This window comes from Brachypodium distachyon, chromosome 3 (genome assembly GCF_000005505.3).
Source record: "Brachypodium distachyon strain Bd21 chromosome 3, Brachypodium_distachyon_v3.0, whole genome shotgun sequence".
NCBI lineage: Eukaryota > Viridiplantae > Streptophyta > Magnoliopsida > Poales > Poaceae > Brachypodium > Brachypodium distachyon.
This window is the reverse complement of record NC_016133.3, coordinates 53,268,345-53,294,242: the sequence shown is the minus strand read 5'-3', so window position 1 is coordinate 53,294,242 and position 25,898 is coordinate 53,268,345. Positions and strand designations below refer to the sequence as shown.

The 25,898-nt window shown below is 46.0% G+C and overlaps 2 protein-coding genes and 1 long non-coding RNA gene across 3 annotated transcripts; 1 reads left to right on the top strand and 2 right to left on the bottom strand.

Moving 5' to 3' along the window:
• Nucleotides 1–6,229: 6,229 nt before the first annotated feature.
• On the bottom strand, nucleotides 6,230–6,965 carry LOC112271950. The gene is made up of 2 exons (XR_002965510.1): nucleotides 6,674–6,965; nucleotides 6,230–6,595 (listed from the first exon to the last, which is right to left on the bottom strand). It is a non-coding gene; the product is annotated as an uncharacterized LOC112271950 (long non-coding RNA).
• A 3,296-nt stretch (nucleotides 6,966–10,261) lies between these two features.
• Nucleotides 10,262–12,063, bottom strand: LOC100837186. Its single transcript, XM_003572808.4, has 3 exons — nucleotides 11,378–12,063; nucleotides 11,067–11,278; nucleotides 10,262–10,940 (listed from the first exon to the last, which is right to left on the bottom strand). Exons 1-3 carry the CDS (start codon nucleotides 11,492–11,494, stop codon nucleotides 10,637–10,639), a joined length of 633 nt encoding a protein of 210 aa, XP_003572856.2. The 5' UTR covers nucleotides 11,495–12,063; the 3' UTR covers nucleotides 10,262–10,636.
• A 2,347-nt stretch (nucleotides 12,064–14,410) lies between these two features.
• On the top strand, nucleotides 14,411–17,972 carry LOC100844778 (syntaxin-22). Its single transcript, XM_003570132.4, has 7 exons — nucleotides 14,411–14,888; nucleotides 15,112–15,205; nucleotides 15,418–15,554; nucleotides 16,260–16,334; nucleotides 17,184–17,341; nucleotides 17,416–17,516; nucleotides 17,595–17,972. Exons 1-7 carry the CDS (start codon nucleotides 14,719–14,721, stop codon nucleotides 17,658–17,660), a joined length of 801 nt encoding a protein of 266 aa, XP_003570180.1. The 5' UTR covers nucleotides 14,411–14,718; the 3' UTR covers nucleotides 17,661–17,972.
• The last annotated feature ends 7,926 nt before the right edge of the window (nucleotides 17,973–25,898 follow it).

Below are 25,898 nucleotides of genomic sequence, written 5' to 3'. Positions count from 1 at the left end.
CTTGCTCTCTTGCCACGTGTTCTCCGAATGGTACACCGTCCTCTTCCTGGTCTTCTTCCTACTATTCTCTACCTGACTCAATGCAAGCAATTCAAAGGACAAGTGTCAAGCAGCCATCATTTGTGTCCATTCTTACTCCCACATATCGTCATTGCTACGGTAGAAGGTAGTAAAATGGATGCATACAATTGAGTATTATGTTGTGTAATGAGAAATACATACACAAGAAAAGAATTGCAGTGCTAAACTATAATCGGCGTGAAACTTTCGAATAGCTTCGCAGTATATATAAACGTATACTCAACCTTTTTTTCTTGAGTCATCGCTGATGCCATGGCCTTCTAGATGTCGCAGGCGCCATACTCCAGCTGGCAGATGTACATGTCATACGATCGAAGAAGTTGCTTTGTTCTCTTTCTGAAGTCAATTTTCCTAAGGCGAAACAATTTGTTTAGTTCAATTATGACGGCATGATCTTCTCGCCCCGCCAAGCTACCAACAGGCTAGCTACATGCACATATACATATCCGCGAAAATAAATATGAATACAGAGGTGCATGCTTCACGTAAGAGAACAAATGAAGCTTGGCCTTTTGAAGCACTCTGTTGCTGCGAAATATGCATATTAAAATAGTTGCGGGGTTTGATAAGATATTTCCTGCAGAGAAAGGACGACTAGTTGGGTTTTGTTTAACATTACGCATGTGTCCCGTCGTGTCTGCAGGTATATATGCTATCTAAATAACCCATCTTTACATTAGCTAAAAAAGTTTATCTGCCAGGAATATGTGGCGTGGTTGGTCAGGTCCCATGGATGTAGGAGCCGCCCAATTTCGATAGCACCACACCCCCACAGACCACACTGCGAGCGAGTGTGCGATTCGGATAGATTCTCCGGGGGCCGAAAGGAGCGTGGTCGTAGTATCCCAGTTGCATATGCATGCCATGCATGCATGCATGTTAGTTAAGGGAGAGAGGAGATATGCACGGCGGGGAGATGGATCTAGAAGTTTGGTACATATGTGTAGCGTGATGGGCACAACCTCAAGAGACCGCTCCTTTCGCATAGGTAGGAGGGGCGGCACACCACCGCTGCAGATGGCGGCCGGCAGGACACGTAGACCCGTCGCGCGCGTCCCGCCGGCGTAGCGGTCACGAGCCACATGCGCATCGATCATCTCGGTCGGTGCATCCCAATTAAGCGTCAAAGCTTAGCCTAGTGCCCTAGCCAGAGCGGCCGCGAGAGAAGAGTACGTGCCGTTGCCTCTTTCCCCCCTCGCCCTGCAAACCAATGAACCGGCCGCGCACGAATGTTATTGTTGTGTCCGCGTGCATGCCGCCCGGCCGGCCGGTCCCATTGTGTCGTCGTTGGCTTCTGGCCTCCCCGTTTGGTCACGGAACACCTGTGTGCCGCATTTTGTCTCTCATGGGGCGGGCAGAGCGTCGGTGTTTGTCGTCGACGGACGAGGGATATCATGCCTGATGCCCGTACTCCTGATCAATCGAGCTAGCTAGTGTGGACGGACGCGCGGGCGCAACGGCCGGCGAACGGCGCTTGGCACGCGCGCGAACACCCGTCGTCCGCTCATTGCCGCGCGGCGTCGACGGTCGTCGGCTAGTCGCGGGAGAGCCCACGATCGAGGCACACGTCTTAGCTAGGGATCCATGCATGAAAATATCGGCGCGGAAACGCATGCGCCAGCGTGCCCGGCAGGGGCCGGGTCGTTGGGGGCGCGCCGCACGGACGGTCCACGTTACAGCGGCCGCAGGACATACGTGTCTTCAATGATTGACCGCGAGGGGTACGTACGTACGCAACCGTTTACGTAGGAGTCCCTAGTTAAGCTCGCTACGTGCGTGTTCCTCTGAGGTGCCGCTCGGACCCGACTTGACCGGTCGATCTGCGGCGCGCGTGTGCTAGCGTGGACAGGACTGGCCGGCTGCACTGCACGGCACGCAGGTGCATGCATGCATGTCGTCGCGCAGGGCATCCAATCCATGTATGCACGCAGTTTGGGCGTTGATCCCAGAGTTGAAATGTTCGCGCACCGCACCGGCCCGTTGCAACGTCGCGCGTGTCCAGGAGGCCAGGCAATAAACAAGCCCCGATCAATCAAGACGGCCGCCACGCGTGGCAACGCCAGCGGCAGCGAGGGTTACCCTACGGCTGCCGGCGCAGGGGACCGCACGGCACTGGGCCGTACATTGCGTCTGGTGCGCCGATGGACGACACGGCACCTGCCCGTCGACGTGTCTGGCCAGCCGCGCGCGCGCGCCCGCTGCGGCCATGAGTGGTGAATTAATAGTGGATCGACCATTGCGGTGTCGGACAGTGAACGCATGCATGAAAAGTCTGCCTGGAGATGATTGATCTCGAGTCGGACTTCGTAGCAGCAGAAAAAGGAAAGAAGAATAGAGAATAGTGTTGATGGTAGTCCCTCCGTTCACAAATAAGTGTATTCAGTATTGTATTGTTATAAAAATAGAGATAATTTGATTCCTCAGCTGTTTGATATGATTTGCGTTATAAGATCTGAAACGAATGATAAAAAAAGAAAGATAACATGATATCTAGATAGTGATGATAACATAGATTTAAGCAGCATTTTACTTAAAAATCAGGCAATTTAGATATAGACACGCCTTTCTAGATTTGTCTTAAGTCAAACTATTTTAATCTGACCAATTTTATAAAAAATAGTAGCAACATATATGATATCAAAGTGGTATATCATGAAACTACTACTACTCCTTCCGTCCCGAATTAACTGACGTGGATTTGTATAGATATAAGAATCTATACATTGTATAGATATAATAATCTATACAAATCTACGTCAGTTAATTTGCGACGGAGTGAGTATTTGAAGACGGATCTAGTGATAGTAATCTGGTGTCATAATTTGGCTACCTTCTTCCTATAAAGTTGGTCTAATTTTTTAAAACTTTGACTTAGGAAAAAGTTAAAAGTACACTTATTCCCAATCTCGCGGACGCTAGGATCGAGCATGCGTGTCCTCCTGATTAGACATGAGTAATTTGCGATCACTCTTTTTTCAGTTTACAAGCCATTACTAGGTTATCCAAGATGAGCTTGACATGAACTTAACATGCCATTCTTGTCTTATGGATCGAACGTTCCACTGCTGCATATATATATGGGAGGAAATCACCCGATCTTGGAGGAGGACAAACACTGACGATAATTAGCCAAGATGAGTACAAGGAGCTCGACTAGTGACCCTCCCACCATCAGCACCGGCTCAACTACGCCAAATGGGTTTACCACGGTCCCTACATTTGGTGGGATGCATCAGGCGTCAGCGACTGGTAATATCTTGCGAGGAAAAGGCAAGGGTGACTGAGAGGATACACATGAGAAACATGTTAATAGATGATGCGGTGATGGTCAGTCGTGAGGCATAGGCTGGTACAACGGCCAGACTCTGGCATGTATTATATATAGTGTTGTTCATTTTGAAAATACGGTATGTTTTATGATTGATATATAGCGGGTCGGTGTAACTGACTACTATGCCTCCGTCTCAAAATACTCCTACATGCAACGGTTACATTTTTTCGCTCAAAATAATTGTATGTTTGGACTCTTAAAGTCTAATTAATCATTAGAACGCAAACAATTTCAATTCTACTGTTTTATTGGTTGATGGGAGGTAGAGCCAAGAAGACTGATGGAAGATCGAATGCATATGGATACGAAGTGTGAGGCCAGGTAGAATTTGTCTTACCAGATTTTTGACTCAAAAAAGCTGCATATACAAGTAAAAACGAATGGAGGGAATAGCTTGTAACTGGTGGTGATGCCTTTGCCGAATGTGGCACTCGACAACATCTATATATGCCGAGTGTTTCGTACACTTTGCAAATGTTGAGTCCGATAGTGAGTTATATATAAAATACTTGCCAAGCATGTGTGCCTATGTTTGAGAGGACACAATGCAACATAATAACCACCTTGCATGCATGTTTAGCTATCAAGAGGGTTGGTTGCTACAACTCCATATAATTGGTCAGTATTGATATCTAGTCACTGACACTAGTTGGTCGCCACACTATAGTCGATAAAGATTTCTGGCGACCAACTTTCCATGGTTGGTCACTACGGACATGTCAATAGCCACCAATAACACCTTTAGTAACCAATATACCTGTGTATTTTAGTTGCAATAGTTATACATATAGCTAGCAAACAGTTTGGTTACTAGCTGGTGGCTAATTCTACGTCTTCTTGTAGTGTACATGGTACATGGAAAGAAAATTAACAAAAACATTTTGCTTAATTTTGCTGAACATGTTTTTCCCTTCCAAGTATCACATTTCATATGGGGAAAACCGCATGGGCGAACCTACGTGGAGGTGGCACGCAAAATTTTGAATCACAAAAGAAGCTTCCTCAAACCTTAAAAAAAAAAGCGTTCTGATAATTTCCACAAGAAATGCTCCAAACGGGCGAGCAACGTGGGCAACGCTTCGGTTAGCGACCGTAATGTCGGCACTACATTCCGAGTGACCGCATCTTCGAACAGGTCTGCTGATCAATACGACTACTACTACCATGGAAAGGTACCTGTTGATGGAGGAAGCATGCGTGCAAGTAGTCAGGTGCCAGTTAGTGCCGTTGCATTTGACTGCATCAGACGATCGAAAGGTCGCCTGGATTTTCTAGAATCTTTGATCGGCACTGAGCTTTCGATCGTCCGACATGTATGCGTGGGACAAATATACATGGACTTCCATTCATGTCTACATCTCCTGTCCACGCTGGCGATCTTCTTTCAGTTCGGATAAGAGAAACGTGGAACGGAATGGGACTGCGGAAGACAATCCGATACGAACGGCCGCGGGTGTTTCCCATAGAAACCGTCAGCCATGCATGCATCTAGATACAGAAACTCGAAAGGCGCGAGACCAGCGTTGTGCGAAATACTCGCTTCGGAGGCCGCTGAACATTAGTGCCGAGCCTAAAATGAATTGGCATGAAGATTGCGCACGCCAAGTCGCCCGTACATATGTCTGCCCCGATTCGAGATCAAATCATCTCGTAGTAGTTGGCTGTACGTACAGTTAAGCTAGTTGCAGGCACACGTACATACGTACTGTCTTACTTAGTCAGCATGTACACCCACGACAACATAAAGCAGGTCGTGTAATCTAATCAGGAGTGCCAGTACGAGTGCGTGTCCGCGCGTCGTGACCGTATGGTCTCGTGCACAGCCGTTCGCTGGATCGATCTCGCTCCCACTCTCTGTCAAAGTACAGTACGATATACGTACGGGAGTACGTACCTGATTCATTAGCTGGTTACACGTCAAAGGCAGATGGGATCTAGCCAGAGTCTGCCTGCCAAGGCCGGTCGGGGCCATGGCCTGTCCTACGACGCGTACGCTCGCGCGCACTCAGGAGTTGGACGTTGGGCGCGCGCGCATGCGCATGCACTGCGAGGGCTGCTGGTCCCTCTTTCGCGCCCGGCCGTTTCCCCGTGCTCGCTAGCGGGTAGACACCACACCCGGCAGCAGGCATGGGAATGGGATTATGGGATCCCGCTGCTGCCTCTGCCACGCATATCTCGCCCATCCTTCCGTGGACGCACGTACGGACACCATCAGCGATGCCCTCAATCAGCACGCTGATTCGGATGTACAGGCAGAAAACATATCGATCTAGGGAGATCCGCTGCCATGTGCCGTGCACCTGGCCCAGGTACGCGCAATCAGTGGATGGATGATATGCCCTCGATCCGCCTGCTGCTGTCTGTCTGATCTGATGCCCCAGCCCCAGCCCCTGCATGCATGCCTTGCAGAGTGCTAGCGGGCTATACTATCTTTGGCCACGAATTTGGTGCCGTACGAGCTGCGGCGGAAGCAGAACCGAGAGGTCCGAGCGATAGATGTCGGCAGATGCTGTACCTGCATGCGTGGGGTCAATGAGTATATACACGACGATTCCATCGCCTTCCTTCCCCTGGCTAAGCTAACGATCGGGCTGCAGAGTCAATGGCCACTGGATACGGCGATAGCTGCTTGGTAGGAGTACATGCATCCGAGCATGACTCTTCTGGAGTAATTCGATCATTTGTCGGTCGCGCGTTCAGTCAGCGTGGATGTCAAGGCTGCGGTTGACCCGGTTATCGGCGGACAAGGCAGCCGACTAAAAGAGCATCTAGTACTAGAAGTATAGTTTTGCCCAGCGTTAGATACTAAGAAAACCATAGTTAAGCCACAAAATTATTAATCTTTGTAACGCCGACTACAAAGAGCATATAATATTAATTTGCCATCTCTCTCGACCTTTCTTTAGATGAAGAAGCATCGTTCCCCATTTGTCTCAGGTTCCCATCTCTCCTTCAACTACAGAGCGCAGAAGTATACTTTTGCCGTAAAAGATGACTACCAGACCAAGAGTGACTTTCTGACTGTCAAAAGTAATAAGTATACAAAGAATTCCGCACCACAATCCAACCGATTCATCCATCAATTTTCAGTTGCCACAAAGCTCTTCTCATCTCGTCACCACAAAAATGACGCCACGCAACGCAATCGGCAGCTCGATCGGTCAAGAATCAACCTAGCATGGCCTGCGAAAGAATAAAATAAAATCAGCCTAGCAAAGGGGCCCGGTAGTTTCCACCCTCTGCTTTTTCCGCTGGTTTTACCTGGACGTGCGCATGCGCTATATCTTGTTGCCTTCTCCGTCCGCTCGTAGCCAGCCCGAGCTGGAGCGCGACGGCTGACTTTTACGCGCCGCGTCGAGCCGGTATCCGGCGAGCCCGGCCACCACCACCCAGGCGGAAAGGCAAGGAAAAGAAAAACGAACTGAAGGGGACAGAGGGGCAAACAGCTATACCGCGAATGACCGCGACGCGTGCGGTTTTAACTTGATAATTAATCAAGCTAAACCGCGCGGGCGGGGAAGCGCACGCAGGCAGGAATCGAAATATCGAATGAACGATTGATTGATTCGATTCGATTTTGATTAGCGCGCGCGGGCGCACGAACCGCGTAAAAACAACGGAGAAGCTGCGGGAAGTCGGAAACAGCTCTGGTTTCGCGTTGAGAACGGAGAACCCGGTCGGCCGCTCTCCCAATACCGCCGATCCGAAACTAACGCGCGTGTGTGTGTGCCGTGTGGCCGTCGCTTTCGGTCCTTTTTCCTCTCGTCCCGTCCGGGGCCGGGGCCGGGATCCTCCTCCCTTTCCCCCTTTCCTTTTCTCCGTTTGCCTTTCCGGGCGTTGCTCCCCTGTCACCCGGGTGGACTCCTCGCCGTGCACTGAACCTGTACGTACGTACAGTTGTACTCTTTTGTCTGCCTACTCACTCGGTCGTTCTCCGCATCGATCCCCCCCTGACTCTTTAGCCGCTAGCTGCGTTCTGTCATGCGTGCCATGATTTGTGCATGGCTTCCTCCCGGGTGCTGCCTCCGTTCCATGGTTGCTTCCACACATTTGTATTTTACTCCGTAATCATATCCTAAAGGCGAAAACGGCCAGTGATTGGTCCGGCATAGCCATTGTGTCGTACTTGTTCTTTAGTGGCAATATATCTGGCCAGATTGGGATACAGCTGCATGCCGGTCTCAAGAACCCATCACGGAATAGTTATATCTGCTACGGTTTCTGATGACACTTCATCCTTGTTCTCATCTTCCTTTTTTCCTTTTTTTTTCTTCTTGTCCCACAGGTACGCACTCTCTTCCCAGTTAAGTAATCCAGTCTTTCATTATTTTAGCCGAGGCGAAAGTGAGGCGATGGATATGCCGCTCTCTGCTAGGGCCAGTGGCTAGCTAGTGTGGACTTCGGGGGCAGGCGGCCCAGGCACTTTTTCGTTCGCTTCTTGTTAAATCAGATTCCTCAGTGCCAGATTAAACTTTCACCGAATTTTTCAGATGCCCACATCACGGGCCACTACAGCATAAATAGTGACACATCATAGTCACACATGCGGATCCATGCAATTGATCGAGCAAAGATGCTGCCATGAAGCAAAGATCCAAGCTAATGTGTGTCAGTCCTTTCCACTGTACTTTATAATCGATAATGCACTTACGTGCACTTTCCCCTTCCACCCAGAAGAAACATGCATGGTGTGCACCCAGGAACAAAGACTGCAGCTGGCTTCGCACTATTCTGAAGATATCCAGATGACGAAAAGGCGTCCTCTGATTTGAGATCACCGTCATCGCGAACTACGGCTTGGATCGCTCCACTAGCCGTCGCCAAGTGCAGGTGGCTCAACCCCCGCTTTACAGCCGCGCTTTTGTGTGTGTGTCTGTCCCACAGTCGCCGATCGCGATATGGAAACGATACACCCAAAAGGCAGCCACAGCCAGGCCATCGCAAAACTGATACGCGTATTAGCTTTTCCGCTTTTGTTAAGGCATTGTGTGCAGAAAAGACTAAACACGATCTTTACAGGAGAATCCTCTGATATCTCGATAGATTAGGAACTGCGCTGGTGTGACGGGATGCCACGAGTTTGATTCTCGTATAGGTGATCGTATCTAAATATGCATTAGAAATCTAGACGTTCTCAAGGGAATGGAGTGCGCGAAAAAATTAATGTTTTCGGCTAGCTTGGAACAGTGAACATGGTCCATTATCTGAGGCCACGGGGATGAGAGGCCAGTTACGGCCTGCTGCGCTGCGTGCGAGTGGGCAAAAAAAATGACATCTCAAATTTTTTCTTCATGGGCGCCTGCATTTTGCTTCATGGGCCGCCTGTATTTGCTTTGTACCGTGAGCTCTGATCCTGATCCACTCCAATGTTTGGGCCTATTGCAGCTCACTGTTCCAATATTGCCTTGCCTTATATCCGACCGCGACATGGTCACATGGACCTACATTTCGCGCGCTGTGAGTTGGCTAGCAGTCCAGAATATGCCCCCGACTCGCGACTAATCACGTATTTGGATTACAATGTAAGCCTAGATTTGCTATGGCCCGATTACTTCAATACTTATGGCTTTTGAGTAGCGGTATAGTTGTTCCAGCCCATGAACATAATCAAATTCGTGCATGTTGTTGAGTAACGGTATACTTGTTCCAGCCCATTACAAACTCCTTACTAAAGTCTTGATTGTACTTAGCATTATAAAATTGATAGCACCGAGAAGATTTTTTTAAAGACTTCAATTTAGTTGTAGGAGTTAATTTGTAGTTTCTAGTTTTATGATCGAGTTTGACTAAAACTCTATGTGATCATGAAAGAAGAAGAAGAAAGACAATAGTTCTGCATGACAATTTCTGTCTGCCCGGTCATATTTTTTTCTTGCCACCTACTCCTTCCATCCCATATTAATTGTCCTTCTGTTATATGTATCTAACCGTATTTTAATATATACATATGTTCATATTTAAAAAAAATTGAGTCACTTAATATGGGACGGAGGGATTATATTATTCTGTCTTAAGAGGCTGCATATACAAGTAAGCCGAAACGGATGGGACAATACTTTTTTTTAACCCTAAGACTGAAATCTTGCCCCCTTCCCTCTTCATATATTCTCAATGATTACAAGTGTTAATTGAAGAACCAATAATCATCAACAACAATGATTCCGACGGACTTGTTTCTGTTGTCTAGCCCGGGTGGCCGAGCCATCCCAGGCCACATGGCCAATAAATTTTGTAGTGAACAACACAGTACTTTTTCTTCCAATTCTGAATTTTTTTCTTCAAAATTTTGTACTAATATGTTTAGAAAAAGTAGTACAACTCACGTATGCACTCGCTCGCACCATGTCTCTCGATAGGGTTTGAAAACTGAAAAAATCACCATAGGTGTCTCACTGAGTCGTAGACTTTGAAAATTGATAATCTAACTTTCTCATTGAATCACACAGCTCGAAGATTGACCAGTTCACCACCTTTGTCTCTTTATAAGATCCACCCGGATCTTGAAAAGAAAAACAAGGTTCGCCCGCTTTGTTGGACCTAGGCAGGGAAGCATCCGCCTCTGACTTGACAATTTGCCCCATTTGGTACATCTTTTCCAGAAACATATCTCCATCCAAGGGTATCACTCACTCGCCAAGAATTGACTGTTCTTTTCGCATCTGAGATGCGCCGTGCGTCTGTGCTTATCTTATTGCGAATCATAGAGACGGTGCTGTCACATCCTTATCCTCTTAATTAGAACTTCTCCAGTCTGCTACTCTTACCCTGATCACTACTCCTGAAACCAGCACTGCAGTTTTCTTTTTTGTTCTTTTGCTTCTCACCATTCCGTCTGTGAAAACTGAAAAGTACGGTGAACATACTCTGTAATTCAGAGACCAGAATCTTTGCCAGTACAACACTACAACCCGACAAACAGGGAGTATCTGGATTACCCAAAATGGCAGTATATAACACAAAGAACCTCTGTAATTTCTGTATCCTCTTACCTTTTCTTCCTTTTACTTGCACCGATTTGGCACCATTTACATTTTGCACGGCCGCGTCAGTAAATGTCAGTAATGTATGTACTTTGTCCCAGCTAAATATCTAAATCCACACCGGTATATCCAATCCAGCGCCTCTCTTTCGCCTTTGCCAGCGTGCGAAGATGACCCACCCGGCTTGGCCTTTGCGGGGCGAACAGCGAAGCGTGTCCGGCGATGCCGATGCCAGCAGCATCGATCATTGCTTGCATCGCCCGCCCGGTTGTTCCGCGTCGGCGTCGAGATGAATTGTCGTTGCACGGCAGGCGGGATCTCCTATGGTGCACGACGACGTGGGCGGCGCGGCGTCCGCCGCCGGTTTGGTGGCGAAGGTGAGGCCGAGGATGAGGAGCGCCGTGACGAGGACCAGAGCGGCGGCGCCGCCGAACACGCCGTTCCTGGCCACGTAGCAGTCGCCGTCCATCCACCCCCGCCCGTAGCGCTGCCCGTGGTTCATGCTCGCCGCCGTCGCCAGCAGGATCACCGCCAGCGCGAAGCACACCCTGCACGCACGCCATGGTCGATAGATCCTTGTCAGCGACTTGGTTCAGTCTGGTGGTGTCTGACGTGTGCCGTAGAACGTATTTGTATTGCTGCCTTGGTCAAATTATACTAGTTCTACTACGTACCATGAGAGGACGAGGATGGCGACGGAGGCGACATGGTCTCTGGCGGCGGCGGACTTGTTGGACTTGGATTTGGAGGCGCACATGGTGGTGGCGGCGGCGGTGGTGCCGACGAGCTGAGCCACGGAGAGGAAGGCGATGGCCGCGACGCCCAATTCGAAGGCGGAGCTCCTGGGCAGGGAGCAGAGGCTGCCGTCCAGCTTCATGTCCTTCTCCTGAACAAGCCGACACAACACACGATTCAGATCCAGGAACCTTGCCAAATTTCAATACGCGCAAAACAGAGTTCGAGCAGAGGAGAGGAGGGGCCTGACCTTGACTTTGTGGAATTCGGCGGCGAGGGAGCAGGAGAAGGCCGTGGCGCAGAGCAGGACGACGATGCCGCAGATCGCGGCCCGGCAGGACAGCCCCCTGGCCCCCTTCTCCATCATCACAGACCCGAGCCCGATCCAGCTGAAACCTGAGATGCCTACCTAATTCGAGCAACACTCGTCTACCTTCTCTGGAGTTCAGAGACAATAATAATTCGTGGCATGCCTGCGCATATATACTCGGCAGGTACGAAGGAATTACGCCAACAGCTCACCCACGACAAATCGGATGCTTTGAAATGTCTCGAATAATCAAAGATGGTTGGTGGCAGTGGCGGCGGAAGAGAAACATAGGGGGTGCTAGCCGCTACGGGAGGTTGGGTGTGCTATTTTTGATTTGTGGCCGCGTCCCGCGTGATAGAAGGAGACGAGACGAGCACGGAATTGGCAGGAGAGGAGATCGAGGCCCCGATCGCATGAAGACGAACCGATGCGATGAATTGACCCGTTGCCCAGATAGTTTGGTCAACCGGAACCGGAAGGGGGGCCTGCTTTGGGGGAGGTGAGAGCTAGGGAAGCCCGCAAGGAAAGAATCGTATCGTAGGCACGCACCATGATGACTAGTCCTAATCGTCCTGCTCAAACAGCCACTAGCACTTGTTTAGTTACATGCATGGTAACCACTCGTGTCATGATCGCCACACCCAAATGGCCGGGTAACACATGAGTTGAGTTATTATTGACCGGTGCTTACGCGTGCCAAATCTAGTGAAGCGAAGGGGGGAAGAAAAATCTAGACAAAGACCGGCCGGGATGGGATATGGGATGAGATGCAGGATCGCCAGGAATCGCTCGATCCAACGAGTTGGCGCCTCCTCTCATATCCTCTCCTTTCGCTGTCGTGCCGCGGGCCTTTCGGCTGTTTCCCTGCGGCTGTCTCGGTTGCCTTTGCGTTCGCCGCGAGGCAGAGCCGGGACGTCCGGTGGCGGGCGCTGCGCGGAACGGATCTTTCCCGGCCAATTGTCGGGGGTGCTGCGGGCCTGGGGTGGGGGACCTCGTGCGGCCGTTTCTGGTCCGGTCGCTTCTTCCAGCCTCCTCGTTGGACTGGACCAGCTGACTGCTGGGCGGGGGCGGGGGCCGCCGCCGAGCAAAGTGCCGGGAAGTGGCCTCCTCGCAAGTTTCAACGATGGCTGCTTCGTTTTTCTTTTCTCAGCCGCGTAAATGCAAACTTATCAAGACATCTCCAACAGGAGGGTCTAATTAAGCAGGTATTAGACATACGTGGATGAGTACTGGCAGTACTCGTACTCCCTCGGTGACTTTTGTCTCAAATTTGTCAAAATTTAGATGTATCTAGACATGACTTAGTGTATTGATGCATTCAAATTTAGTCAAAATTGAGACATCCTTCGTTGGCCAACGGAGAAAGTATTATTTTTTCTCATTTGTTTGATAATACGCCTCACTTTTCTCTTAACTCCCGCCCATAGCCAATAACTACTCACATCCATTTAATTTTGATCCAATATGAATGGTCAGACACTAAAAACGAGATCTTCTTTGGTACAAGTGCACAATTCTTTATGAGGTGTATTGTGGAACGGAGGAAGTACATGCAGAAGTATCAACTTGTGCACGGATATCAATAACGAAAAAAAGAATGGCACGTGGGTCCATTGAAAAAAAAGAGAGGAGAGAGAAAAAAATTAGTAACAACTTGTTATTGAAAATGCCCTTGGTAACAAAAAAAAATGTAGATGTCAAAAAAGAAGGAAAATACATGTGCACCGCTTATATTGGTCTTACATTTTGTTTGCTGTTTCTAGAGAGTGGTTTTGTTTCCTCAACATTTGGGCCCTTAATTTGCTCTCAGCACTTTTTTATGTCGAAGGATCTCGAGCTTAAGAAACATGTATCTGCATATATGCACTCTTTTCTTGGAAATTATACTCTATCTCTTTATTTTTTCATATGTACATATCTGCATATGTCCTCTTTGCTGTTTCTAAACAAGTATAGGCATTCTTTTAACAAAATATCTATACATTTGTATTTTCAAAGAATAATTAATCATATTTTTTCTTAGACAAAGAATTATAATTTTGTCACCTTATTGGGTGTGACGAGGTGAAGATGGGTAGAGGCCGGAGAAGAATTAAACGAAAGGTAAAATTAATTGTATTGCTAATGTAAGACGACGACGACCAAATACCAACTTTTTTCATCTAGTTTATTTGGTGTGAAGAAAGCTGCATCTACAAATATACAAAGAAAAAAGAAGAGAAAGTAAGTTTAGACCTTGTATCAAGGAGGTTCGATGTGCGTGTGCTAACCATAGCATCGCTTAGGACCATCCCAACGTTCCAAGGTGTGCCTCGTCTCCTAGCAAGATTTGAAGAAAGAGAGGTACTCCGTATGATGTATCTTGTACGAGGTACAATCCTGAGTGTAACCCTAAAAAACAATGTATTTTTCTCACAAAGTTATAAATGTCAACTAAGTAGATTAAATAATATATTCATTGGAGGCATTGCATCTAAATATTAATGCAAAAAACGACGTGAAGTAAAAAAAAATCATTGCAAACAGACACGAAGAACACTGTGCATCCTGTGTGCTCAAACACTGCATATGTTACTATGCAAGCATTATCTGCATATCATTATCCGTTTTCAGTTCTGCATCACTCCGCTACCGTACCATATCCGTTTCCGCATCCATACTATTTCCAAATCCGATAGAAAAACACCGAATAAAATACGATATGAGTATTATCTGACCAAATACAATCCGGTTTCACCCTTAAATTGTGTAGCGGAGCGCTCCCTAAATAAGACACGTTGTTTTTTACGCCACGGATAACATCAACGGTGGTCTCTCTTATCTTATTAAAAAGAAAAGAAAAATCAACGGTGGCTTTTCGTGTCGATAATTCGAGATCGACTTTCGGCGTTTCGACTCGACCTGCTTTCGCCGCCGGGCTCCGCTGCACCACCAACACAACCCGACCCTTTTCCGGTGCGGCGCGAGCCCGACCTCGCAGATGGTTGATGCGAAGCGCTTCTCCAAAATTCCGGGGCGGCCTGTTCGTGCCACCTCGTCCTGCCCCATCTCCCTTTCCCTCTCCCTCTCAGGCTCTCTCACCCGTGGCAATCAATTTTACTGCAACAGCGCCCGATCCATCATCCATGGAATAATAAATTGGAGTGCCTCCCTGCGTGGCCGGTGGCGACGGCGACCTTCCAATAAGTGTATTCTGGCAGCCACGGCTCCGGTCGGCAACCTTCGCTGCACGGCGCGGCCGGCGGAACCGAGCGGAAGGGTTCGACGGCGGGGGATCGGCGATGAGCTTCGCGGATCTAGAGTCCGGGGCACTGCAGGCGCGCAGGAAGGCGAGGGGCCCCGACGCCACGCGCGCGCTCGTCTTCCAGATCACCACCGCGGTGTCCTCGTACCGCCGCCTCCTCAACTCGCTCGGCACGCCCAAAGACACGCTCACCCTGCGTGATCAGCTGTATGTCCTCGACCCCTCACTCCTCGCTCGTGTTACTAATATTATTGGCTTCCACATACCATACATGCGTCCTGTGCTCGTTATTGGAACATTTTTCGTTCAATTCAAGTTAGGAGCAATTAGTTAGGATCGAGGACGCTAATGCCTTCATAGCATGCTGTTTACTCTCTTGCACTGGTGTCACTTTCTGAAGTATTTTGTGCTACGACGATTTTTCTCGCAGGCAGAAGACGAGTCATAAAGTCCTGCAATTGGCAAAAGATGCGAAAGATAAGCTGAGGACAGCTGCTGAAGCGGACAAGAGCACTGGAACTAGTGTCAGTAGTAATTCGTCACCTTACGATTTTGACTCCTTCTTTAAGATTAATACTATCAACATTTCTGTCTGGCTGATGCTCTTTAAACGAGCAAGTTCAGTGAAGATGTATGTCGGTCATAATTGTTTCCAGCTGTATATAGTTGCATCAGTAGGCTCATAAGCACTGTATCTGTTGGTCACGGAGCTCAGGAATTTGGGTGTTACGTACAGGCAGACAAGAGGATAGCTGACATGAAGCTTGCCAAAGATTTCGCTGCTACAATGGAAGAGTTTAGGAAACTTCAGAATCTTGCAATTCAGAGGGAGGTGGCATATAAGCCAATCGTTCCCCAGAATACTCAACCAAGGTAATTTTGCTCTCTGGAAATTGATTCTTCCAAGAGTTGTATCTACTGCCTTTCATTATACATGGATTGATCGCTACCCGTATTTGTAAGTTAAGGATGCACTTGGCATAGTAGTGAATGCATATAATTCTAGAAAAGGAAGATTGTTTCCTCAAACACATTTAAATGCACGTCATTTAAGAACGCTGAGGAGGTGACAAAATTTAGGAGCCATTGAAGTGGTGACCACGACCAAAATCAAAACCGAAACAACTAAGCCAAAGCAAAATCTCTGCTAAGCTGCTAGTTAGAAGAAAATAAAAAGAAGGCAAAGAAGAAGGCACTAATGCCCACCCGCTAGTTCAGGAAGCCTGGGCTCGCATTGACAAAAAATATTCCTCTTCCTAATGGATCTAGCTTTGCATGTATAACCAATCACTTGTTTCCATTCTTGACGTTTAGCACTTGGTTGGGATAAATGCTCCAACGACTCTTTTGGTGTGTGGAGAAAATGCTTGATGCTTATTGTGTTACATTAGCACGTAGCTAAACTAAAGTAGGTGCATATCCTTTTCCCCTTCTCAGTAATTATGGTACTTTGTAGTTTTAGTTACAGTTTAGTTGATGGCTTCAGTTAATGATGCTTTTTCCTGAAAACTTAAACTCTTGGCTGTGCAGATTTGACTGTTTAATATCCCTGAATTTTTCATGGTCGTTTTGATACAGCTATACTGCAGATGATAGAAGTGCTGATTTTGGTAAAATTCCTGAACAGCGTGCATTGTTTGCAGAATCAAACAGGTTAGTGTTCTAGTAGTCCATTTTCCCTTCTTTTTTCAACTTCGCTATTTGTTATTTGTTGGCAGAAGCTCAGGTTTAATTGCTTAGCGCTATGGTTTTCACATAAAAAAATTATTTGACTATTATAGCTACGTTACTTTTATTTCCTTTTGTACCTGCGTTCAATATAACAACAACTTCTCGAAAACCGTGGAAAAACGTACTGGCACCCTATAGCATTTGATTTGTCTTTTAGACAGTACATTGCTTCAAGTCCCCTTCCTAAATTGCACTCCCTTCGTTCCTAAATTCTTGTCGTGGTTTTAGAATTTGAAATAAAACCACGACAAGAATTTAGGAACGGAGGGAGTAGAACACATCCTTCCCCTAGAGATTGAGTGTGCATATTTTTACTGAGTCGAGATTGTGTGCTGTGTGTGATAACTATCGTGGTTGCAATGTTGCTAGTTTTTTAGAAGAAGTTGCAATATTGCTAGTTTATACAAGTGGGTTGTCATATGAATTGAGAGCTTTTCTGCATTGGGGAGAGAAGTTTTAGAATAGAGCGAATACAAAAGTTGTCTTCGTCGAAACACGATGGTGTTGCAATATGGATGCACGATTTTGAACTAACATCTAAATCAGTTTATGAGCTTAAAAGCTTCAATATTGTATGCAAGAATATGCAGAATCCAGCTCTAGATTTTATCTTATGCACTCAATTGTATATACTTCAATCCTTGACACCATGGTTTCCAGTGTCCCTTTGGCAATAACTGGAGATCTCCTGTTGTTTCGTCCAAAAAAGAAGAATCTGCAGAATCCAGTTTTCTCACCTGTTTCTAATGATCCCTCCATCTTATGCTGCAGGCAAGAGGTGTTGCAATTGGATAATGAAATTGTTTTCAATGAGGCTATCATCGAGGAAAGGGAGCAGGCTATTCAAGAGATCCAACAGCAGATTGGTGAAGTACATGAAGCTTTTAAGGACCTTGCTACACTCGTGCATGCGCAAGGAGTTATAATAGGCACGTTTTACATTACATAATAAACAATCCAGCCCTTTGGATTAGTAGGCTGACGTCTACATCTTTGGGTACAGAGGAAGTCGACACCAACATTGAAAATTCAGCCGCAGGGACCAAAGAGGCAAAGACAGAAATCGTCAAAGCATCCAAGACTCAGAAATCGAATTCATCCCTGGTATGTCAGGTTTATGCACATTACTTAATCTTCACATTTAACCTATTTCTTGACCGTAACAAATCATTTCATGTGCAGCTTTGCTTGCTTATGGTGATTTTTGGGGTTGTGTTGCTTATCGTAATAATAGTCTTGGCAACTTAAGACACAAGGCTTAAATTTTACTGGTCCACTCGGGTGAGTTGGCCCAGCATTACATGCAAGATTAAGTTCATTGTGTGCTGAAGACTCCCTAACCGAAGTATAAAGTTTTCTTTTCAGTTTTTTTTTGCGTTTCTTTTTTAAGTTTTCTGTATTGTGAGTGCATGTTCTTTTGTCAAGCGTTCTTTTTTCATGGCTTGCCCTGAGTGAACAGTGATGCTCCTTTGCTCCTAAGAAAGTTTGCTTGAGTGAGAAAGTTGACATTCTGTAAGTATTTTCACTGAATAAAACGGAACAGTCATTCTTCAGTCTCAAGCTTTCTTTGCTGTCTTGAAACATCTTTTTGGAACTCGTTGTTTTATGTAAGCGCGAACAGACCACAAATTATCTGACCAAATGCCACAGCAGCCACAAAAAAAATTGTTCCTAACTGGTACAGGAGCAATATTTGAGAGAGCAGTCGCCAAAATGTGTAGAAACTCTGGTCCTGTTGGTATCCTTCGGAAAGCTTCCAAAGAAAAGAAACCTGGACAATCCGCCATACCGTGCCATCTCTCTGGCAAAGTATCGTTGCTTTTTTGTGTGTGGCAAACATACTGCCCCTGCTCAGTTCAAACTTTTCAGCTCCGGCTCGTAGGAGTAGCCGGGGTATGCTGTACCCGCTGCCTCTGCTGCTCGCTTGCTGGATTGAGATCACACTCTCGAGGACGGTAAAAATTCCCAACACTCCTGAGGTGACGGTGCAGAGGGCAGGCAGATCCATTTCTTCCAAGACAGGTGCTAACTTCAGGGTATCACCAGCCCAGCAACCCAACTTAGTATTATTTGGATTGCAAACGATACCAAGGTTCAAATTCACGTGCCTCGGATCGCCAACGTGTGGGATTCAGTACAAGTTTCACTCCTTGGCGACAACTTCCGCGTGTAATAAGAGGAGCCTGTGCACATGAAGAACAACCGTTGGAAACACAGCAAACTCAACAAAATCCCACGTACATTCACCGCAGAGGCTCTGAGCCTCTGATGAATGTTACCTCCGAAACCTCGAAAGAATCACGGAACACCGAGCACAATTTGCTACGGATAGTCGTCATCGAACTCGAATCTTGTAAGATCCGGAGCATGTAACTCTATCGCGAACGATTTTGGGGATCATACGGTCATCAGCAGAATCGTTGTCCAGCACACGAAACCGATCAAACCGATCGTCACGTGTAACCAAGAGAAAGCGTCACCGGAGCCGTTATGGTGGTCAGCCACCTGTCGCCGTCATATATATATATATATAGACACACACACACTCTTATCTCCGTTCCCAAAGACGTACTGTTGTACCGGCCTGTCACGTTTCGGAACCGGCACGAAACCTGGCCTCCGTGTGTTTTTGCTTGTGCCGATGAATGTGGTTTCGAACGAGATCCACTTCCCAATCTTGTCTGCTCCTGCCGGTCGATTGCTTCAGCTTCATGTAACCTACGTTACGTACGTGCGAGTGCGACGCGCCTGTCTGTGCCAGAATAGGAGAAACAAAAATCCGTGGAACGCGAGGCCTACCTCTACTCTGTCTCCAAACACATGCATGGAGCTAAACTGGCACAGCGCGAGAAAACAAAAAATAGCACACGCCGACGATGCCGTGTTCAAGCGTTACATGTTGTGATGTACGATGTGGCAGTTCCCATCATCCCATATTCCCATCGTGAGTTGATTTTTTTTAGAACCATGTGAGTTTGATTCACAGCTGCTAATTGGTCCATCTGAAAACCTCATCGTGCACAACCCGCATGCAAACGGGGAAATGGTGCCACATTCGAGCCATGTGGCCGCTTTTGTCCATGACGACCACTGGATTTGGTTGGTTTGAAGCGTACGTTTTGGACTGGTTCATCTGAATGATGCCCGGGTTGAACAATGCAGAATCAATCAATCAACAAGTAATGTTGGCTATCATTTCCTCGCTGACACTAATTCTTCAAGACATTTGGTTCGTTGTTGCAAAAGGACAAGTAATTGGCTATCATTTCTCTTCACATCCGAACGTGGTTTTCGGTAGAGTTCTGATGAAACGCTCATGATTTCATCTCAGCTGGAAGTGGTGAGCAATTGGCTATCGAGGGCACAGATTACAGCACTCGAGTTTCGATGATCCGTATAGACACCACATGTTTCTATCCATGGCTGATGCCGGGAGGACCGGTAGAGGTTGCGGCCGGCCACGGCCTTTCCAGCGACTCACCGCACTACGTACGTACAATACTCAATACACATGGATGCCAGTGTATTTGTACCCGTATGCATGCCCTCGCCAACGTGCATGCATGGGCCCGAGAAGCAGCATGCGCTCGTTAATCGTCGCATCGACGCTTGGGAAGAGTGCGATCGGGCCGGGGACCAAACCCTTGCATGCAGTTTTCGCTTATTCTGTCCGCGGCAATGCTTTGTTTCTTAGCTAGCCCCTTCCATTCTTTCGTGTACATGTAATCATGTTCATCAATGCCACACTCGCTTGTTATTTTTCCGTCTCCTATGACCTATCAAGCACGTCCGGTTCTGCGTGGAGCTCAATGAGCTATCGGGCCAGGCAGGATGTGTCGAGGCCATGCGACGAGAAATGGACAAATAGGAGCAACTCTATTCGACGCTTTGACCCTTCTATTTGCTGGCCGCGCATCCGCACGTGACACGTGAGGACAAAGTACGTCCGGAAATGCATGGACGAAACTTCGGATACCCTTGATTTACGGACTACACGCACGGCAAAGGGGTCTCGGTCGTCCATCATGGATCCAACGGCCGAGAGAGCTGCTCTGACTATCTGCGGGTAAAAGTTGACTCGAAAATGTAACTCCAGTGAAGAAAAAAAAATCATGCATGCATGACCTGAGCGGCTGAGGTGATCGGTCGGGGGGAGAAGGTAGAAAAGTCAAGCGGTTTGAGTAAAGAGGGGACTGAGACAAGTGACAAACGCGGTGTCAGAGAGTATGGTGGAGTGGGGTATGGTGGAGTGGGAGGAGAAGCAAACGATTCCTCCCTGGCGCTAGCTGCAGCTAGCGCCTAGCGGGCATTGGATGCCGCGTGCGTGCTCCTGTAAAGAAAAGGCGTGCAAAGGTTTAGAGGTGGAATCGGAATCGCAGTGGCGGTTAAGGAGCCAAAGTCGGATCAGGTGGGCTACCCCTGCTGATTAGCCAGTTCACAGACGGAGCAAATCCCAGGACGAGGCCGTTGATCAAGCCGGGATCTCTTCCCTTTCCATTACTTTCATAACGAAAATACTAATGTCTTTGGACAAGAACCGAGAACTAGGAAACTAGGGAAGATAAAACCCAGAAAGCAATACGGCGGGCAGAAAACCACTGACCAGATCCTGCAATCAGGACCTGACTAAGGGACGAAAACCTGCCCCTAAACTATCCCTACCAAAGTGCAAAGACAGAGTTATATTACAGACCCAACAGTTTCAACATCTGAATTCAAACAGTTTAGGACAGCAAAATGAAAGACGTCTTCAGACAGCATGATCATGGACTAGGCAGACGAACGTGATCCAATGAGACAGTGTGAACACCAGCAGCGCCTTCACCCACATGACGCATCATCTCCTTAGCAGTAGCCACCAGTGATCTGGCGCCCTCCTTCAGAAGTTCCACATTAGCTGGTTTCTGAACACCTGTCCAAGATAGCAGGAAGTCACAAGCAGTGAAAATGATCTCGAAAAGTGACCTCATAACAAACTTATCAAAAGTAATCTTATTCATATAAGTCCAAATACCCCAGAGTACAGCAGCAAGCCAACAACATAGAAACGATCACCAAACGGAAGAAAAGCATGCATCCATGAAAAATACTGCCATAAAGATCTGGGCACACAGGAAGCACCAAACATGGTACCAACTACCCCCAAGATCACTCTAGCATTAGGACAAGTGAAGAACAGATGATTAGCTGTCTCTTCCTGACAACAGAAAGAGCACACAAGATTGCCAGGCCAGTTTCTTTTTTTCAAATTATCTCTAGTTAACACAACATCATGAAAAAGTAGCCACACAAAAATTTAGATTTTAAGGGGGATTTTTGCTGTCCAAATCCATTTATGATGAGCTCCATAAAGATATCTTTCCAACCATTTGTACATAGACTTAACAATATACTGCCCAGATTTATTAAAGGTCCAACACACACTGTCAGGTTCATCAACAAGCAGGATGTTATGTGTCCGAGCACAGACAGAATCCCACTGAGTCTGAAGCTTAGGAGACAGCCTTCTTCTGAAACTGATAGAGTTTGCATCATTCAAGAAAGCATAGATAGTAATATGATTAGGCGAGCAAATGCTATATAACTCAGGGAATTGAATAGAAAGAGGATTAGGATCAGCACCCCACACATCCTTCCATAACCTGACTAACTGTCCATTTTTCACAACTAATTTCCTCCCAGCCAGGTAAAAATCTCTCACCTTCAGTAAAGATTTCCAGTAGTGAGAATCTTTAGATCTCATTTTAACAGTAGAACCAAAACAGTTATCAAGGTATTTTTTTCCTAACCACATCTTGCCATAAATCCTGGCCACACTCAAGCTTCCACCACCATTTACATAATAAACTGATATTTTGTTTTCTTAGATCTTTCACACCCAAGCCACCTTTGTCTCGAGATCTGCACACTCTCCCCCATTTAAACAAATGGTATTTTCTTTTCTCACTAGTACCTTGCCAGAGAATTTTTCTCCTGTGCTTGTCCAACTTCTCCACAAAGGTTTTGTTGAATAAAAACATAGACATGTGATAAGAAGGGATATTGGAAAGGCAAGCATTAAGCAACACAGTTTTGCCCCCCATTGATAAACTACAACCTTTCCAGGCTTCAAGCCTTTTGAAAAGCTTAGCATCAAGGAAATTCCAGTCTCTATTTTTCAGAGAAGCAAAAGTAACAGGAACACCCAAATATTTCAGGGGTAAAGAGCCCACTTGGCACCCAAACAAGTCAGCATAAAAGACAACAATATCATTATCCCCACCAATAACAAAGACTTCACTCTTCATGAAGTTGATTTCCAAACCAGACATAAGTTCAAAGATATATAATATGAATTTCAAATTAACAGCTTTAACAGGATAATGTTGGATGCAAAGCACAGTATCATCAGCATACTGCAAAACAGCCAAGCCATTCTCAATAAGATCAGCAGCAAGCCCAACAAATAAACCATTACTTTGTGCCTTGAGAATCATTTTAGTAAGACATTCAGCAGCAATATTGAACAACAAGGGAGACAGGGGATCCGCCTGTCTTACCTCCTTAGCACTTTGAAAATAAGGACCCAGCTCATTGTTAGGTTTGACAGAAACAGTTCCATCTTTTAAAACTTGTTCAATCCATAAGCACCATTTGTCATTAAAGCCTCTCATTCTTAGACAACTTAAAAGGAATGCCCAATTGACCTTATCATATGCCTTTTCAAAGGCAAGTTTTATGATAACCCCAGTTTCTTTTTTCACATGAGTGTGATGCATGATTTCATGCAAAGTCAGAATTCCATCCATAATATTTCTTTTCTTAATGAAAGCATTCTGTTGAACACTAATGATCTTATCAGCAAGAGGTTCTAGCCTAACAGTGAGCACCTTAGTAATCCACTTATAAATCACCCTCAACAAATAGATTGGCCTAAACTGTTGAATAGTGTCAGCACCAACAATTTTAGGAAGTAGAGTTATAATCTCATAGTTCAATCTATGTACAACAAGGTGCCCATCATGAAAAGCTGCAAACAAGGCCATCACATCATACTTGATGATATGCCAGGTAGCCTGGTAGAACTCAACAGGTATACTATCAGGACCAGGAGCTTTGTTATGTTTCATAGTAAACAAGGCTTCTTTAATCTCATCCTCAGAAAAAGGTTGTGCTAATATTTCATTATCCAGATTAGAAAGAGTTTCATGAGGGGCACACAAATCAGGGGACAGAGCAAATAAGTTACCAGGAGCAGGACCAAACAACTCCTTATAGTATTCAGTAGCATGGGTCAACAACTGAGGTGTGTCCTCAATCAGCACCTCATTTTGTTTGAGATGATAAATGGTGTTTTTCCTCTTTCTTCCATTGGCAATCCTATGGAAATAAGTAGTATTCTGATCCCCTTGAAGGATCCAGTTAGAATGTGATTTCTGTATCCAGCTCAACTCCACATCAGCATACAAGAAATCCAACTTGAATTTCCACTTTTCTCCCAAGATTCAATAGCCGCAAGCTCCTCCTTGAGCTCAGCTCTCCTTTTCCTAGTAATGCCAAACAAATTGGAACCCCAACCCTTGAAGCATTTTTTTTATCCTTTTTGAGTTTTATGTTAATGATGTTAATGGGATCAGAACTGAAAACAGGTTTTTGCCAAATCTCCTCAACTTTAGGCAAGAAATCTTCCTTTTGCAACCAGGATAAATCAAAATGGAAATCTCTATGTGTTTTAGGAGTGCAGTTTTCATTAGTATTCAACAACAAAGGACAATGATCAGATTTGTCCCTGACCAGTTTAGTAACAGAAACCAGAGGGAATAGACCCTCCCAACAAGTAGACATCAAGACCTTATCAAGCCTTTCAAGAATAGGCTGCTCATGATTGTTAGACCAAGTGTAAAGGCCTCCATTCATATAAATCTCCCTCAAACTGAGAGAATGAATAATGGTGTTGAACAGAGCAGAAGAATGGGAAGGAGTAAACATAATGTTTTTCTTCCCAGCATGTCTCAAAATATTAAAATCACCTCCAACAATAAAAGGACAATCAACAGCATTACAAAAGGCAGCAAGTTCAGCCAGGAACTCCTCCCTAAATTCAGGGTGAGCAGCACCATAAACAGTTAGAAGGCTCCATCTCTCTTTCTTTTTCTTATCCCATAGATTTAATTGTAGGACATAATTCCCCAACTTACAAGTAGATACCTCAAAAGATTCATTCCTTACCCCACATAACATTCCCCCAGATCTCCCTCTAGATGGAACCCATTTCCAAAAGAAATCATTCCCAGGATCCAACCTTCTAAAAAAACATTGTTTGTAATCCTTTTTCTTAGTTTCTTGCAAACAAATAAAGTTAAGAGAGTTAGCATGAAACAGGTCAGAAAGGCAGACAATCATGCCTTTCTTTCCCACAACCCTACAGTTTCAGAATAAACCAATCATGAATATTTTCTACTGGGTTTCCTCTGCCTGACAGTCCTACCAAGGGATACAGGGTAGCTGCCAGGCTCCTCACATTTCTTTTTGACTCCTAGTCATAGGTTTACACTTAGTAATAGGGGGCACTTTTACTTTAATTTTGGGACTTCTTTTCTTTTTAGGTTGAACAAGAACAAATTTATCATTTTCATCATTCTCATCAGCAGATAACCATTCAAGAAATAGTGGGGTGACAATGTGTAAAGGAGCAGGTTCAACACTTAGTTTCTGTTTCTCAGCAAGTTGATTTCTAGCATTTTCAAGTTCTTTAACAAGGGTGATAGCAGAAAAATCATTATCCGGGAAACAGATACCCATGGAAAAAGCTCTAAGCATGAGATCAAAATCAGCTAATGCAGCAAAGGAATTAGTATTACAAGGAGCATTACCTTCCAAGTTCCTCTTTCGGGATAGAGCAGTAGCCTGTTCCATAATTGGATCCATACTTCTGTTCAACAATCTATCACTGAATCTGGTGCTCTTCTGAGATTCAACAGGATGTAGCTTGCCATCAAAATCGTCAAGAATCTCACCAGAAGGAGAATGAAGCTGATATTCAGTATCGATCTGTGTGTCCTCACAACTGTCCTCCTCCACTTCAATGATAGAGTTAATAGGGAGAGATCCCCCAGAAGCATCAGACAAACATGAGAAATGCAGTGAACCAGTAGCAACATGAACAAACTTGGGATGAATAGAGAACACAGGAGTGGCAGGGGCAAGGATGGACCACAAGGAATAAGCCAATTACCCTGGTCCTGATGAACACCTTCTCTGGCCAATGTATCAATGAACAACTCACCATCTTCTTCATCACTTTCAGTCTGATAACCACTAGAGTCATCAAGCACACTGTTGGGCATAGCATGAGATTTAGCAGGAGGTGTCCCCTTCCCACCCCCTTGAGGAACAGCTGCAATATTTGTCCTAGGAGGCTGGGCAGGATCAATTCTAGGACGTTTAGGAGGCAAATTAATATCAGTCTCATCAACAGCTACTGGTGCTTTACCTCTGGGATCCCCA